Source organism: Phoenix dactylifera, chromosome 18 (assembly GCF_051530095.1).
Source record: "Phoenix dactylifera cultivar Ajwa chromosome 18, Ajwa_hap1_PhDact_Kaust_v1.1, whole genome shotgun sequence".
In the NCBI taxonomy this organism is placed as follows: Eukaryota; Viridiplantae; Streptophyta; class Magnoliopsida; order Arecales; family Arecaceae; genus Phoenix; species Phoenix dactylifera.
This window is the reverse complement of record NC_143207.1, coordinates 19540393-19557367: the sequence shown is the minus strand read 5'-3', so window position 1 is coordinate 19557367 and position 16975 is coordinate 19540393. Positions and strand designations below refer to the sequence as shown.

General features: G+C 36.3%; 1 protein-coding gene across 3 annotated transcripts; it reads left to right on the top strand.

Annotated features, from left to right (window-relative positions):
• The first annotated feature begins 1129 nt into the window (after positions 1 to 1129).
• LOC103705171 (ARID/BRIGHT DNA-binding domain-containing protein) lies at positions 1130 to 15357 on the top strand. Of its 3 annotated transcripts, XR_015974777.2 has the most exons (13): positions 1130 to 2536; positions 2622 to 2661; positions 2840 to 2892; positions 7919 to 7964; positions 8964 to 9056; positions 9974 to 10096; positions 10196 to 10241; positions 10313 to 10388; positions 13841 to 13907; positions 14282 to 14332; positions 14568 to 14660; positions 14737 to 14936; positions 15033 to 15357. XR_015974777.2 is itself a non-coding variant. In XM_088714638.2 (12 exons), the coding sequence occupies exons 1-12, from the start codon at positions 1920 to 1922 to the stop codon at positions 14839 to 14841; spliced, it is 1410 nt and encodes a 469-aa protein (XP_088570764.1). In that variant the 5' UTR covers positions 1130 to 1919; the 3' UTR covers positions 14842 to 14940. The 3 variants fall into 3 exon arrangements, 1 of the variants encoding a protein (XP_088570764.1); XM_088714638.2 differs by lacking the exon at positions 15033 to 15357 and having other exon boundaries at positions 14737 to 14940; XR_015974778.2 differs by lacking the exons at positions 14737 to 14936; positions 15033 to 15357 and having other exon boundaries at positions 13841 to 13999; positions 14568 to 14646.
• The last annotated feature ends 1618 nt before the right edge of the window (positions 15358 to 16975 follow it).

Sequence of the window (16975 nt, the reverse complement as noted above, 5' to 3'; positions counted from 1 at the left end):
TTACCACACGTGCATTGTAATTATAATTTTTCTTACTCACACTTTAATTCCAATCTTTAATCTAATTTCCATATATTTTTATTTTGAAATCCTATTAATATATTCCTATTATTATTTAAGTATATATTGATAAGTATACAATAATGAAATAATCTAAGAACCTAGCTAATCCAACGAGAGCAAGTTAAAAAATACAAGAAGATATAGATCCTATACCATTTCCATTTGATCCTTTATTCAACTTTTTCTAATATTCAATAAACAATATATCATAAAATAATATAGCCGTTAAATTACTTGCTTTTTTTTTTCTTTCTAAAACATGGGATTTCAATAAATTTTGTGAAGGGATTTACTTGATTGGATTGTCTCCCATGAGAACTTGACAAGATTATACTTCCATTTTGTTTCATAATTTATCAAAGCAACAAACAGTTAAATTATCCAAAATATATGAATTAATAAAATTTAATATTTAATTCATTTTACTAGCTTAGAAAATAAAAAATGATGATACATTTATTTGTACCAATTTAATTCCCATCATTATTTGTAATTTTCTATATTATCATTTGTTTCAAAAATATCCAATCCAAAAATTATTCATGATAATGGACAAAAAATGGCATTACCTACTTAAGTAACTATATATAGGATTGAAAAATTTTAGTGAGAAATAAATTAATTTACTCTTTAGTTAAATTCAATAAAGACCTTACTAGCTTGGCCACTTGATATCCTGTGGCTATATAATCAATAAACATTGAAAAAGAAGGAAAAATGATCAACTGCAAAAAATAAAACTTGGAGCTCTAAATGTGAAACCGGCATAATAATAAAAAAAAACAGTAAGAGTTAGACTGGCAAATTATTATTTTATATATATATATATATATATATATATATATATATATATATATATATATATAATAAAAAAATCTTTATAACAAAAAAGGGAAAATCTAGAAGTGTCTTGGAGTCCCCTGCCTTCAATTAACACATACTGCACCTATCACGTGCCTTGCACGTGAAAAGTACCAGTTCCCGAACCGGCCATCCCTAAGCCGGGCCCGGTCTATTTCCGGTTCAGCGGGAGCTGTATTTACTTCCGGGTAAGGGTACGGGCGGTGATTGGAACTTAATCTCCTCCCTGCGAGAAGCTCGGTTGCCGAGATCCATCCCGTCTCCTTCCGTGCCCTGTTCTCGAAGGATTTAGGGTTAGGGTTTTTGAAGTGGCGTCGATCGAAACCCTAATCGCGCTTGGGAATCGTCTGGAGGTCCGAATCCAAGCCATTCTTCAAGCCCTGGCGCTCCTCGTGGTTTCCGGTCGCCGAGAGGAACAGTGTCTCGAGGAAGCTAAGTTCTTTCTCTTTTTTCTCTACAGAAGTTAGGGTTTTTAAGCGATTTTCTGTCTTTCCGCTTCGCTTAGTTTTTGTTACTGGATCCGTTATTGAGAACTTCGGGCTTTCATTTCGATCGGAAAGGAGATTCGAACTCTGAATCTTGTGGGGCAAGTTTAGTATCATGAACGGGGTGCGAGGAAGAAGAGGAATTAAGTCTTAGGTTTCGGTATCTTTCCTCAAAAGATTGAGAAATTTGGAGCTTTTCTTTCCAGTGGTTGGAAGTTAGGGATTTTGTGGCAATCCCGAGAGAGGTGGTTTTGAGGGACTCTTCTGAAGAGTATCTCTCCATTTATGTGAAGTCCCTGGGGGAGGAACTTGGATTTTTGCATGGGTTTGCGGGAATCGGGGCGGTGCTGCGCTGAGGAGAAGGATCAAGAGTGAATAGGGTTTTGGGAGGAGATTTTTAATCATTTCTTGATTCAGAAATTCGCGGAGAAGCTTAAACTAGTTTTCATCAACTGTGGAGTTTAGTCCGGCTACCTAGTTCTGATCAGTTCGAAGAGCTCATTTATCAAGATGAGTGAGACAAAGGATAGCACTGAATCATCAGACCAAGAAATGCCAGAACTTTCAGAAGATGAGCAGATCGACGAGGTGGCTGAAGATGAGGACTTCTCACCTTTAATCGAGAACCCTATGGGGCAGAACTCTGAGTTGCAAACAGAAGCTTTTGCAGGAGCTTCTCGGGAACCTGCTTCTGTTGAACGGATTACTAGAAGCGATGACATACTGCCTGACCTCAAAAATGTTGCTGAAGATCCTGGTCTGCTGATTGAGAAGGACAAGGCCTCAGATCACAATGAGGCATCTGATATCAGGACTGGCAAGGAGAGCAAGATGGATAGTGTACAGTTGGAGAATGGGGGCAGATCTACTGCAACAGATAATAATGCAGCTCATTCTGAGGAATTTACGGAGGCCTCACTGAAACAGGAAAAGGAAGGTGGAGAATACTTAGCCCATGTGGAGGGTTCTAACCAGTCATACACTTTCAACTCTTTCCTGGATGGTGATGATTCTGGAACAGAGGAAGAGCAGGCAGCCTTCATGAAGGAGCTTGAAAACTTTTTCAGGGAGAGGAGCATGGAGTTTAAGCCACCCAAGTTTTATGGAGAAGGGTTGAATTGTCTCAAGTGAGTGCCGGGCCTTCAATCTTTTTTCAATATTTTTGCTTTGCCGTCATCATGAACAAGTTTTTTGGCACTTTGCTGGGACCAGGTTATGGAGGGCAGTGACTAGATTGGGTGGTTATGACCAGGTAGAGTGATGCAATTTTAACTGGGTTGTGCTCTTGATTTTTATGGATTACGTGAAATATCGTTTATTTATAGTAATTCAATAGACAGGAATAGAATATCTGGAGGCGCAACTATGCATGTGGTTAGTGTCTTTTATGCAGCCATGTGGTTGATATGAATATTTCTGTTCTTTTGTAGGTGACATCGTGCAAGCTGTGGCGTCAGGTGGGAGAGTCTTTCAAGCCCCCAAAGTAAGTTCTTTTCTGATGTATCTGTTTTTGGTTTGTGCTGTTAATTTTAAGTCTTGCATGTCCAATGTTCATCAGAATGTGTGATTGTTTCCCAATCATAGACACTTGCAATTTCCTGACAAGTTGAAATCAACTCAAACCTGGTTCAAATCTGCTGAGAACTCCCTCTCCACCTACCTGCACTCCCCCTCTCAAAAATCTCATAAATAATAATTGCCTTTATTTGCTTGCGATCTCTGTATGTAATTCTTATGTAATTATCAACTGATCTAGCCAATCAAATAAGTAGCTGGATTAACGAACGCCAAGATGGCTGCCCCTCGTGTTTGATCAATTTTTGGATTTTTTTTTTAATTAGAAAGATTGCATGCTTCATATGAGGTTGTTAAAATGGTTAACTTGGACCATAAATTCATTAGCTTTGCCATAAAGTTAAACTGTCATAAACATGGATGATTCTTTTGTCAAGAGACTAAAAGATATCATAATCTACTTTCTCCAGTTTTTTTCATTTAATAATGGGGAAATTACCGACATGAAACCGTATATCGAGTTGATAGTGTTGCTATTATAGTACAATCTATAAATAGTCTGTACATGAATAACAATAATATTGCAAAATATGGTTCACATTAATATAAGATAAGGATGAGATGCAGATGTATTACAATGCAGAATTTCACCAACTTTTATAAAAATGATTTAGGAAATTTAGTTACTTAGTTTTCAGGGTTTCGCCACTTGTCCATGATGGAAGGGGACTAGGAGAGGACTGCCCTCCAATTATTGTTCAATTACTTTTATGGACATTAGCAAGACATCTTTTGAAATTCAAATTACTAAAGGAATTAAAATCTTAGGTATGGGAAGGATGTTGCTGTCTTGCTAGGGTGGCACAAGAGATCTGCATCCTGAAATGTTCGGGTCTGCCTTTTTGGATATGCTTAAAGTACCAGAATCTAAATGATGCATCCTGTGGGTTTATAACTCTTAACTAACTCTTTAGGCGCTAATGCTTTTGAAGCTTGGACATTTTATCGCTAGCCAGAGACACTTCTTGAGACTCCAGATATGGGTTCGTCTTGCCTAAATCAGTTGAAAATATTTTGGAATGGAAATGCATCTCAGCTTAGGTCTCTAAACCTGATAGGGGAAGAAATTATGCTGTGGATGGATCAAACATCTTCTCACCAAGGCTTTACCAAATACTGAAATAAAAGCAATTTAGAGCATATGATTTTTCCCCATATAGTGATACAGCAGGACAATAATGACTTGCTTATTCTTAGTTGCTCAAATAAACCTTTACAATATATATTTTAATCTCAGGTAGCTGGCTTTTGTTTGACCCATACTTCTCTTCAAAAGATAGTCAATGCAACACTTCAAAAGAAAAAGAATTAAACAAAATAAGTTCCTAAGGGACCCTCTTTGCTTGGTTTTGACAAGAAGAGATGTAAGTTCTCTTGGTATTTGACCCTATCATTTTCCCCCCTATTAGAAGTGTCAAACAGAGAAATTCATTATGGGATTGGTTAGTTAGGAGGCTCTATGCACACAACTAGTGGTGGGTCTTTGGATTGTTTAGGGCAATCCTTTATTAATTTATACACTTATCTGAAAAGAAACAATTTATTATTCAAGGTTTACTTGTAGTTGGTTCCATTTCTTTTCATGCATTGATCAGTGCTTATATTGTTGTGTGACCAATGTTCCATGCTTTACCACTGGATGTGCAAATTCTTTAGTTCTCGTCATGAATGTCACCCTACTTCCTTTGGGCTTGCTGTACCAATTAAACTTACCATCTATGGACACGATTCAATAAGAAGAGTTTTAAAATGGGCATATTATTCAAGCTATTGTGGGAACTTTAGGTAATACCCTTTTGGTGGTTGAATGTTCAGTTGCCAAGATTAGTCATCACCATGCTCTCTCTCTCTCTCTCTCTCTCTCTCTCTCTCTCTCTCATGCCTTTGAATGTTATGACTTGCAGACTGCATTTTTTGAGGGATTCATGAGATTTGCTTGAAATCAATCTTAGTCTTGTCATTGTTGCATCTGAACAGATATCTTTTTTCCAATGTTCTTTAATGATTCTGCTGTTCATGTCATAAACACGAGAAGCATTTTTAGGATTGATTTCACTCTTGTTGCTGATGATTGATGAATAAAGGTGATTGCTCTGATGCCAGCATTGAGATTGCACAACCTAAGATGATGTGTAATGGAGAGTATAGGCAATCAAACTTCAGATTTTTTTTTTTTTGCAATCACTAGTCAAACAGTAACTTCAGCAAGATTTTTAGTTGAATGCTGTTGATTCGAGTCTCTTTAGTTATTTTGAGCGTGGCTTGAATTGTCGAAACCGATCGGTCTGTACCAAGCTGAGTGGGTCAGATAAAATCTAACCATATCCATATACATATGCGAATTGAAACGGATTTGAATAGAATTTTTGATGTCCAACCGGATCTGAATTCGAATTGGGATATCATTTATAGATTTTGCCGGATTTGGTTGAAATGTTCTCAAAAATAAACTGTATAACCCAGGATTTTACCCATGATCTTTTGTTTGAATGGCAAGCCCTTGACCACTTGGCTACAACATGTATTCCTACTCTATAAGGAGTTTATTTTACCTATTGACATGTATTTAGGTCGTTAAAGAATGATTTGATGTATATTATGATATTTCATATTTTAATCACTATTTTTATAAAAGATTCTTTTGCTTGGACAAAAATGAAAAATGAATATTCTTTATTTTATGATATTTTCAAAGCTCTATTGTTAAAAATATTAATAGCTTTGTTGTATTCATATATTTATATATATATATTTTACAAGCTCTCTAAGAATAGATAATTCATTAATATTTTTATATGAAATGATTAAAGATTAACAATGGTATTTGATGCAAAAAAATATTAAATATTTTTATATCATATTTTTATCTTATAATTTTTGATTTTATATTTTTGGTACAAAATCGGTCAAACTAGTGACCTGGATCCTTGACTAGGTTGCTCTCTGTGTGGATTTAATAACCATGCCTTGGGTCCTTAGTTACATGTATGTGATCTACATAGTTAATTCCATTCTTATCCTTTATAATTATATAATTAGTGCTAGTTTTCATCATTGAATTCCATTATAATTTTATTTATATTCGAATAATATTCAACTTATATTTGTATTATGGTAAAAAATTATGGATATAAATCATATCTAACTTTTAATCTGTATCCACTTAGAACAAATATGGATATGGTCAATATTTGATCTGTATCTTTGGCCGTTTAGAACAAATATTGATACTAATTTTTGTACCCATTTAATATCCTTGTACACTTTCCATACCGTGAGTCGATACCAAGAGGTGCAATGTACCAACACTTGGTATGGCTTGTACCGGTTCAATATTGGTTTGGGTACCGAAACTAGTACCTAAAACTTTGGTTTCGAGCTTTGGATTGATTCATTACCAAGAGGGGCTATCGATAGCTTAGGTCAACAATAATATTTCTGTCATTCTTGAGTACAAATTAAACTTGAATGAACAATAAACCAAAGCTTAGGTACGAGAAGGTAACTTAAATTGTTTGGAATCAGGTTCTTCCATGCTCAATCCAAATCTTTGGGGAAATGACAAAACTTGACGGTTATTGACATGTTTTTATGAAGTCAATCCAAGTCCTAAGCTGAGCATCTATGCTTTATCATCTACATTTTAATTTTACAAGAATAGTTCTACTTGACACATACATCTCCTCAGGAGGAAGTCAGAACAGAGAGAATAAAAAGGAAAGAAAGGGGAGAAAAATCATAATCTGTTCCTATTCTTCAGGTGACAAGAGAAATACCTTCTTTGCTGGCACTCCCTTGGTCCCCTCTCTGTTACGCTCTGTTTGGATATATGGTAGAAGAGAGAAAAACAGAAGGGAAACAAGAGAAGTGAACTTCTGGCATGAGACAAAAAAATTCTCCTCTCTTAAGCTGTCCACTTTTGGAGATTAAAAAGGTGGAGCAGGGGACAAACCTGTTCTTCCATTTCTGTTTGCTTCTTTCCTTATTTAACTGTCCAAATGACAGATTTGGAGTTTCTATTCTTTTCTCTCTTAATGAAACAGGGATTTTGACTTTGGCTCTTATTTTTCTCTTCTCTTCTCTCTGAATCTCAAAATCCAAACACAGTGTAGGTTAGCTGAATGATCTTTACACTCCACTTTCCAGATCAAATCTAGTAGATGCAATCAGTTTTTGTTGCTATCTTGGAAAGTGTATAAAAAGCCTCCTCTATGTGATATTCCATCCCTTGAGCATGTTTGGGAGGAACTCTATGACAGTCAAACATAAGAATGAGCTTAAGGAAGTTATAGGCCATTGCTTTCCGAGGTTTTGTTGTGTGCTGAGGTCTTCTTGAGATAGTAATTTGGTAAGAGCTCGGTTGACACAGGTAATTTCTTGGAGCCACTGCTCACAATCAAATGGTTCATGGGGTTCTCTGATATTGATGGGTCTTTTGATTGTTGGAACCATGATAGGGAATTTTGAAATTAATGAGCCTCTTGCTATAACCATTTTAATCAGTCGACCCATGATGATGTGATATTCAACTGGGAAGGTTACATGAAACATGTTTGATGATCCAATTTGAGTCAGTTGAAGCTCCTAGCATGTTACTCCTCATTTATTAACTATAAAAACATCTTTCAATGTTACCCTGGATTTCTAACACTCTCATAAGGAGAAGCTTCATCCTTAGCTAATTGAATTACTAGTTACTGACAGCATTCTTTGTGTCATTAGGGTTTAATTTTGCTCGACTGTTTTGTTGCTAACCTCTAAATATTTGCTGTAGAATGCCTCAAACAGCTGTCATAACTCGTATTCTTTTTTCCTACTCTAATAAATGCAAAGTCTATGCATAACTTGGAAATTTGGTAGCAATCACTATAATTTCTAGTTTATAGCTGTTAATTGATTAGCCAATGCCTTGATGACCATCATTTTTGATGCAGGACCTGTACTACTGTGTCTTGGTCATTTCGAATTTTCTATGAGAAGGTAATGCTTAGACTAGAAGATCACTACTTGGATCTATAATATAGTTTTGTTAAACTAATTAGCTTCATCTTTTACCTCTGGATATGAGATTAAAGTAAAAAAGTTGTTTCTGTTTGTTATTTTTCATTTACATTTTATTGTACTCAAAGATGCTGTATTGTCCATGGATATGGTACTTGGTAATTTGCAACTGTCTTTTATTTTGGTTTTTGATAGAACTGGGCTGCAAGTGCTTCTGGTCAAATTGAAACAAAATGCCAGCACAATGCTCAACTTTCTTTTATCTTTGTTTTTTTTTTTTTTAAAAAAAATCCAAGTTAAAGATTTTTTTTTGCCAAGTTTATGGAAGTGCGAAAGTTGCAAAGATCAGAAGGCTAATGCAAATCCATTCATTGTGTAGTCATCATGGTTTATACTTCTGCCTTAGTCCCATTTTAAAGCTTCATAAGATGCTTCTCTTTCAGCCTTCACCCCTGTTTTAGTGAGAAACTTTTCTTCTTTCCAAGAGCAGGTTGAAGATCTTTTATTGATGATAATGGAGAATCTTATAGTAGACGTATGGAGATATATCCACAACCCCTAAGTACAGCAATTGAAATACACCAACCTGTGGTATCTCTTGTAAAAATCAAGTGCTTCTTATTACGTATGAGGCTTGGACTATTTCTAGCCCAAGTAGCATGTACCTCGTTTATGTTATTGCTAATAAATATATCAAGTATACCCTTAACCCATGTTGATATCACCTATATCAAAGTATGCCAATATGAACATCACAAAGAGAAGTTTGGTTTGCTCCAATCTGCTAATGCAATCAATATATTTCTAGAATTTTCCGTCTTGACTGGTTGCATGTTGGTCAAAATACAGCAATTCCATCATATCAATGCCAAAAATACTAAGTGATCTGAAAGTATTTATTATACCATAAAGCATTTTTTGTTTGTAGTTATCATTTTATTCCTTGCATTTCAATATCCTTTTCTCCTGAAATTGCAGGCACTTCTTGAGTATGAGAAACATAAAATTCGTACAGGTGAGCTCCAAGTGCCGATCTCTTCCCTTCCAGACACTATAGTTTCTGATCATCAGGTGAGTTTTCATTCTGATCTTGTAACACCAACTGAATTTAATATCATCTTGCTATGCGGTGACATGATTGCAATGCACCTATAAGCTTTGTTCAGTATTTTGTGTGTTGGATATATGAATCAAGGTACTTTAACAAAGGTGAAAAATTTATTGTGGTGGACTTTCAACCTGATCTTCCAGCCCCTTATAACTCACTGTGGAAATGACCAAGGCAATTTGGGGCCTTCCACAGAACTGGTAAGACTTGTAAGACTTACTTGCAGGTAGGAATGCCAGCTTCTTGGTCATGTAGGTTAAGCTAATGTAGGTTGGTAGCAAACATCAAGTTTAGGGATATAAGAAATTTGCCTGCCTGCAAACGCCAAGGTTATCTATACTTTATAAAAAAGAAAAGAAGTTTAGGTATGTAAGAAATTGCCTTAAGGCACAAGTTGTAGGCAGAAGAGCTCAATCTTGATAGGAATTTTATGATCATCATCTAATGCTCATTGGTAAACTAAGCTGTTTGAACTGGGCCTTGCAAATCCTTTTTTGGTCTCCCTTTTAGATGTCACCTTTAGTAGTTCAGCCTGTGCTTGGTATGATTTGCATTTCGCTACTCAGACCCATTCTCTTATCAGCAAGTTTTTTATCAGGAAGTATAACCGTTTATAGTGTTTTCATCTTTTTAATAGATGTTAAACAATCAAGTGTATGAGTTGTTTATCCAAGACAATCTATAGTATGATGAGCTGATGTTGCAGTTAAATGCTCACTATCCATGAAATGTTTGTATGCCTTTCTTTTGGATTACTTTGCATTGTGATATTAATTTTTTGTTGAAATTTGCACTCTGCTTATTAAAGTAGCTGAGATAAGCTTCTGGAGAGAAGAAGGTGAAATTTCTTGGCCAGTTATTTTATGCAATTTGTTCGTAGGTAGCTGGAAATCAATCATCGGGCTCAGGTAGAGCCCGAAGGGATGCTGCAGCACGTGCTATGCAGGGTTGGCATTCTCAGCGCCTACTTGGTAATGGTGAGGTTGGAGACCCAATCATTAAGGTTTGTATTGGTAATACTGGCCATAGTTAGGCATACTAATTTTAACATTCTGTTATTCTGTTTAGCATACATATTAACACAATTGATTCGGTTTTGTAGGATAAAAGCGCAATGCCTCTCCTAAAACGTGATAAACATCTTAAAAGTATTGAAATCTGCTTTCTGTTAACAATATTAGTCTCTACTGTTACTTACAAATTTTTCAAATGTGTTTAGGTTTACTGAAGAGGAAGAAAACATCTGGCCTGGCTCGTGCAGCCAAAGTTGCACATACGAAAGTCATCAGGCCACAGTTAAGATCCTTTATGCTTAGTCAATGCTGGCCTGTTGTTTTGGTTACCGTGAGATATGTACCTTTTTTTGCTGTATGGTTTATTTGCCTTGTTCAACTGGCATAGTGGTAGGCTTGAGCTTCACTATAATCTCATCGAGAACTCTTGTTGGTTTGAAATTGGTTGGAGATTGAATTTCAAGAATTTCTCAGAAAACTTTGGATAATTGCCCCATGTATAAGAGATTTGCTTGATTCAGATCTTAACCCCATTTAATCTGGGTCCAATGTCTATATCTAACCTAGACCACCCATTTTTTAAATTTTGTCTTGTTGGGTCAAATTTTCAATTTTATTTCTAATATCCATCTGGAATATTGGAATGGAGTGTAGTCTTTAAATCCAGATCCGACCAAGAATCTTTGGGTTTGGATTTGAGTAGGGCAAAGGGGTAAATTTTGGGGTAAGATATAGGGCCAGTTTAATTTTGGATGTCCTTGGAGATCTTAATAGGTAATATAAGGAATTTAGAATGTAGAGAAATAAATTAATAGTCATACATAGACCCTTAAACTTCAAGGACTTAAAGTCCATCTATCATGGTTTCAAGAAATCTATGCTCAAAAATAGATTTGGTCAACCAATTAGTAGGATCATTCTATAATGGAAATCAATGCTTGAATGTGCAATATCTTCTATTTCATTAAAAGGTTGTATGTCATGATTTCATGGTCTCAAATCCGATGGGACATCCCCACCGGGATGAGGTACCATCTCGAGTGTCAGGATAGGATTGTCCTGCCATTCTCTCAGCACGCTGATCAGCATGTCTTGGAACATTCCCTGTCTCAAGTGTCGGAGTTGGGCAAGACGACAGCGTGTCCCATTCCATGGGCAAATTGGGACAGTCCCATCCTATAGGATTTAATACCTTGCATGATTTAGAAGATATCATTTAAACTTATTGTCTTAATCATTATAATTGATTTCCTTTAATGAGCAATTTATGTGTTGGTTCTAGTTGGCTTAGGGAGCTACCTACCTAATTTGGCCCATATTTGGGGTGGGGTGGGTTGATTTTGGGTCAAAACATGGAAGATCCAAGGGAAGGGCAACACAATATGCGTGGTCTTGCTTCCAACCTGACCCACGGTGTCATTTAAGGGTTGAGTTCGGTCTATGGGCCAAGCTTGAACTTCCAATTCTTTTGCAGCCTTATTGATCAAGCTTGTTATGAGTCTAATTTGGAGTTCTAGTTAGTGTTCTAGTTTTAATAGAAAGGGGTACAAACCTAATTGTGCGCATAGAGAAAATCTTTTGGTCGATCCTTTTGCTGCCAAAGGGTGTTAATTCTACTTCATGTCTAATTGTATCATAATGGAATCTTTACCACTTGATAAAAGAATATTTTCTTAATTCCAAGCTTGCTTTTACCATTTTTAAATTATCAAAATCTCAATTCTGACTTCATTTTTTTTTCAAAAAAAAATCTTGTACTCATGCTAATTTATTAATGATGCTCGATTGTTTGTTGAGGTCATCATCTGAACTGGCCTGAGTATGGGTCGTGAATATTGAACAAATCTGAAGCTTATACTTCTGAAGAAATGTCAGAGAAAGCACGTGAGCGCAACAAAATCTGGATAATAATGGATGGTGGCTCTAGAAATTTTTATGGAAGTAAAACTGTAGAGATTGAACCTTGCAGGGTTTTGAGTTTTGCAATTTGTTGTTGTGAAATCCTCTTATAGCTCTGCCATTTTTTTCAGATGCAGTGCATAAAGTCGTATATGCATATGAGGTCCCTTGACTGCACTACGTCCACTATATGCCGCTACCATATGCAGGCCGGATACATAAGGGCCATAAAGACAAATTTCTTAGCATTTTGTGGGCACATATGTAGTAGGATTAACATTTTGTGGTTGCATATGCAGCATACTTGTCATTGTGCGACTGCGTCCATGACTGTTAGCATTGTGCAACCACAGATATGGCTACTTTTATGTAGGCCTATGTGAATAAGGCAGGTTCAAGCTAATGGTTGGACTGGAAATGGGTTTCAAACGGGCCAACAATGTGTCTGTTAACAATCTCAATACACTAATTATGCTTTAATTATTGCTACTAAGAATCAAATACTATGTATTAAGCTCTAATTGGTAGATGTTATTATTAGTATTGCTATTATTTATGCTGTTATCATTATAGACAATGTACTTTATTTACCTTTTAAATATTGAAAATACTAGTCACACATGCACCTACGTATGCAAGCTGCATAAATATGCCTTATGCTGTCCCTTAACCACTTATGTATCACAGCTGCTTTTAAAGCCATTGAAATCTACGTGGCTTGATGATTTTTTTTTTTTTAATTCTTATTTGAGATAGAGTGGGCAGACAAACCTTCTCTTTGATGCTCTTTAAAATAATTATGTTGCCTTTTTTATGCTTTCTAATTTATTATGGTTTAATTCCAATTTAATGTAAACGACAATTGTGATAAATTTGTACAAGAAGGAAACAGATATTGAAAGGTTAGCTTGTGTTTGGATTATTGTCAACGCTTTCCGGAATTTATATTTAAAATCTAGGTCTTGAGGAGAATCACTTGGCACTTCCTACTATATGGACATAGGATGGTATTACTTATGTAAATAAAATAAGTTGTAAAGTAGGTCTGTCAGAAAATGGAAGGGTTAGTTGTCTCCAGGAAAGGCAATGCCACTTAGTATGAGAGCATTTATCAGTTAATCTTCATGTGCTCTCATTGTGGGATAGTTGAGCCTACGAATATTTCGTTATATGGCTGCAATTAGATATTGTGAATTCCCTTTTCTTATTGATCAAGCAAGGTATATAATAGTAGTGATAACTCTAAGAATGCATTACCATGGTCATAAACAGTATGTATAGTAGCATATATTTGATACCAATGCAGTACCAGACTTGTATATGCTTATACATTGTGGATATTTTTGCTTCATCTTGTAATAACATCAATAGTTTTGAAATGTATGGTGTCGAGAATAATTTTGAGTCATCCCCCTTCTTTTTTTGAATTCTTAGATGAGGACTGCATGTCTTAAATCTTAGATGGAATATATGCTTAAGGAGTCATCCTAATATTGTGGATTCAATCTCCTTTCTCTTTTTCCCAAATTTGTATTTATTTTAGGCCTTTCGCTAGGTATAAATCAGACTTTGATGCTGTTGCAGATAAAATCACTAACTCCTGGTGCTCGGTGGATTCCCCATGTCTTGACAAACATACAAAAAATTGCTTATGTCAGCCATAACTTTTCTTCTTTTTTTTTTTTGATTGGAAAGCCCATAATGAGTTACCAATTTTAATCTTCTAGTTTCTCAATCATAATTGTTTTCCTGATATTTCTCATTTATTTAACTACTGTTGCATATATTGACTTGCTATGTGGTGTACTGGTGTTAAAATATTTTTCGATTGGCAGAGGGGATTCGATGGTTGTTGATGTTGGCGCTCCCGCTGATTGGGTGAAGATCAATGTCAGGCGAACTGTGAGTTTTTCAAATAAAACATACTCGTAGCTAAATCAAGGTTTGCCGTTTCGGTATCGGACCCGTGTCGGTGCCACACTAGCATAATATCGGTACGGTACGGTACATAATTTTTTTTTATACCGGTGGCGTACCGAACCGGTATGGTACGGTACGCCGGGTACCGTCCGGTTCGGTACAATACGACATATTATGAGCTGAATATCCTTCGATGCTCATAAATTCATGCTGTCCAAAAGGAATGTATTTGTGAGGGAATAAATAGAGCTTGTACTTTTGCAACCATATCTGAGATATACTGGTTTATAGGACCTTTCTGAATACTTTTTGTTCAATCAAGGCTTTTTGCTTGAAGTTTTTATGATTTTGTGCAGAAAGATTGCTTTGAAGTCTATGCTTTAGTTCCTGGGCTTCTGCGTGAAGAGGTAAAGATGAATGCCATTCCTTGCTTTGAAACTAGTAATGTGTTCTTGAATGGCCATGGAATGATCATGTTGCATTAATCATGTCCATCTTTCATCTTATAATGTAGCATATGAGCAGGAAAACATTAGATTTGTTTTTATTCTTTTTGATATCAAAGAAAAAAAGTACGAAAAGCAAGTATTAGAAGTGATATTTGTGTTAATCATTAGTAAATTTATTCATGGATGAACACAGGTGCATGTTCAATCAGATCCTGCTGGCCGTTTGGTTATATCTGGTGAGCCAGAGCAGCCTGATAATCCCTGGGGTGTCACCCCCTTTAAAAAGGTGATTGTTAGTTTCTTAATGAAATGATCTAATTTCTGTCGATTCATATTTTCTTAATAGAAGACATCATTCACAGGTTATTACCTTGCCTTCGCGAATTGATCCGCATCAAACATCAGCAGTTGTCACCCTGCATGGCCAGTTATTTGTGCGCGCGCCCTTTGAACAGTCAGATATATAATAGTGATTTAGGTTTTTGCAAACTAATATCTTGTAGTGGCAAATTTGGGAAGCAATTGTAGGAATTCTGTGTTGATGTTGTACTCTGTGCTGCAGGTTCTTTTCTCTTGATCCATGCTGACATCTCTATATTTTACTAACTCCGTTTCTCTCCAATTGATCTTTTCTTATATCAGTTATTGTTTTTTGCAGGCTCAAAGAACTCTCGTGTTGCTGAGATGACTGGTACTGTTTGATATCATGCGGCAAATCTCAAATAAGCTGGAATACTGGACCTTTGTTTATGTAGTATGTCATATGAGCTGATATTTGGTACTTTTAACTATGGATGTTGGTCCAATGTAATTGGGTTATGAGTCTTATGACTTCTTGTTTGTGGTTAGGGTTACTAAGCCAGGGTTGAGAAGTTTGAACAGACAGTTGCATCTTAATCTTAAAGAACACCGTCTAGATGTATCTATTTGTAAATCTAACTTTGATATCAGTGCATCAAAATGCTACAGGCTCATCTTTACAACTTCATATGATCCATGATGTAGCATTGCTTCCTTAACGTTCAGTTAAGGATCCCATTGGATGAAATGGGCTAAACATCGTAGAAAATTTCATGGAATGCTTTGATAGCATGCCTAATTAAAAGTTTGGAGTGATAGAATTGATATCTTGAATCGTGTGGTTGGGGACTACGAGCTTATGAAAAATCTAATGGTAATTGTGGTTTTTCTCATCGTGGAAGTCCTTGTGGGAATTCATCACAACTAAGAAATGATGCTTGAAGTTTCAGGTGTTGGGTGTTGCATATGAGGGCGTTGGATCGGAATTTGTTATTGGGTTTAGTTTTTAATTTACAAAACTGCTTGTGTAGATTTTATTGAGCAGGTGTTATGGGAGTGTAATTTGTCTGTGGATGGCTTGGTGTGATGTAACAAGTTATTTGCATGATGATATGATAACAAGAGTCGATCAGAAGATATTTTTCATTGTGTTATTCGATCCAGATCTGAATGAGTTTCGAACAAACATGCCAACCTGATATTAAGAAGCTGGGTTCAGGAGAGATAATATGATGACTCGTGTATCAAAATCTTCTCGGGTGCTGTAATCGATCATGCTGTGATTTCTTGTGGTTGAGATATATTTGTGCGCACTTAAGAGTTTGAAAGCAATACATGCATATTAGATCAACAGAGGACATGTGGAAGCATAAATCCTATGATTATTAGGGTGAGGTAACTCATCTTGGAATCCCTTGTTGTGGTATGTAGTATAATTTTAGGCAACGTAAGTAAGAAACTTAATCCTGGGAAGTCCTTGTTCTGGTAAAAGTGTGAGAACCATTATTCCTGTATTAATAAAAGAAAAGGAAAAACTTAATGGGTTATTGCCATGCATCCAAATCTGTGGTTTCTTCGACTTTGAAACGACATTGCCATGTCATTCCAAGGCCTGGCCTATATGCGAGATAAAAGCTTGTACATGCATGTCATTCCATGGTTTCATGCATAAAAGATGGATGGACAATTTCTTGCTACATTTTTGCTGGATCATTGCATAGCCCCAAGGGTTTATAGAAATCAAGTTAGAGCTATATAATATGCCGCATTTACGAAAAGAAGAAGAAGAAGGGTTTATAGAAATCCAGCTCGTGTAAGGTTGCAGTTTTCCCTCGAATCTCACAGGACCCCATCGCCACTGACATCAGCTAAAGACATGATGAGCATGTCATATTTGCCCCCAGAACAAGCACACACCAAAAAAACATCAAACCAAACAATGGTCTCAACCCTCAAAATAATTAGCGAGCACTAAAAAAACCTCAAACCAATCAATGGTGTCAACCCTCAAAATAATTGGTGAGCACTAAAAAAACCTCAAACCCAAAGCCAATCAAGTGAGCTGATGAACTAACGAGTGGAAGGACACGAAGGAACGCCGCATGCACACACACTAATTATTTAAATTAAGCACAAAGCTTGGCATGCTCTTCTTTCTTCATTTGAATCTGCAGTGAGCCCTGCAATTGCTCTCGCAGTCATAGAAGCATGGACCATCGCAGTGCATGGGGCAGAGCAGCTTCATCCCGCCGCACCGCCCTCTGCCGGAACACCTTGCATACTCCCCTACCCGGTACAAGC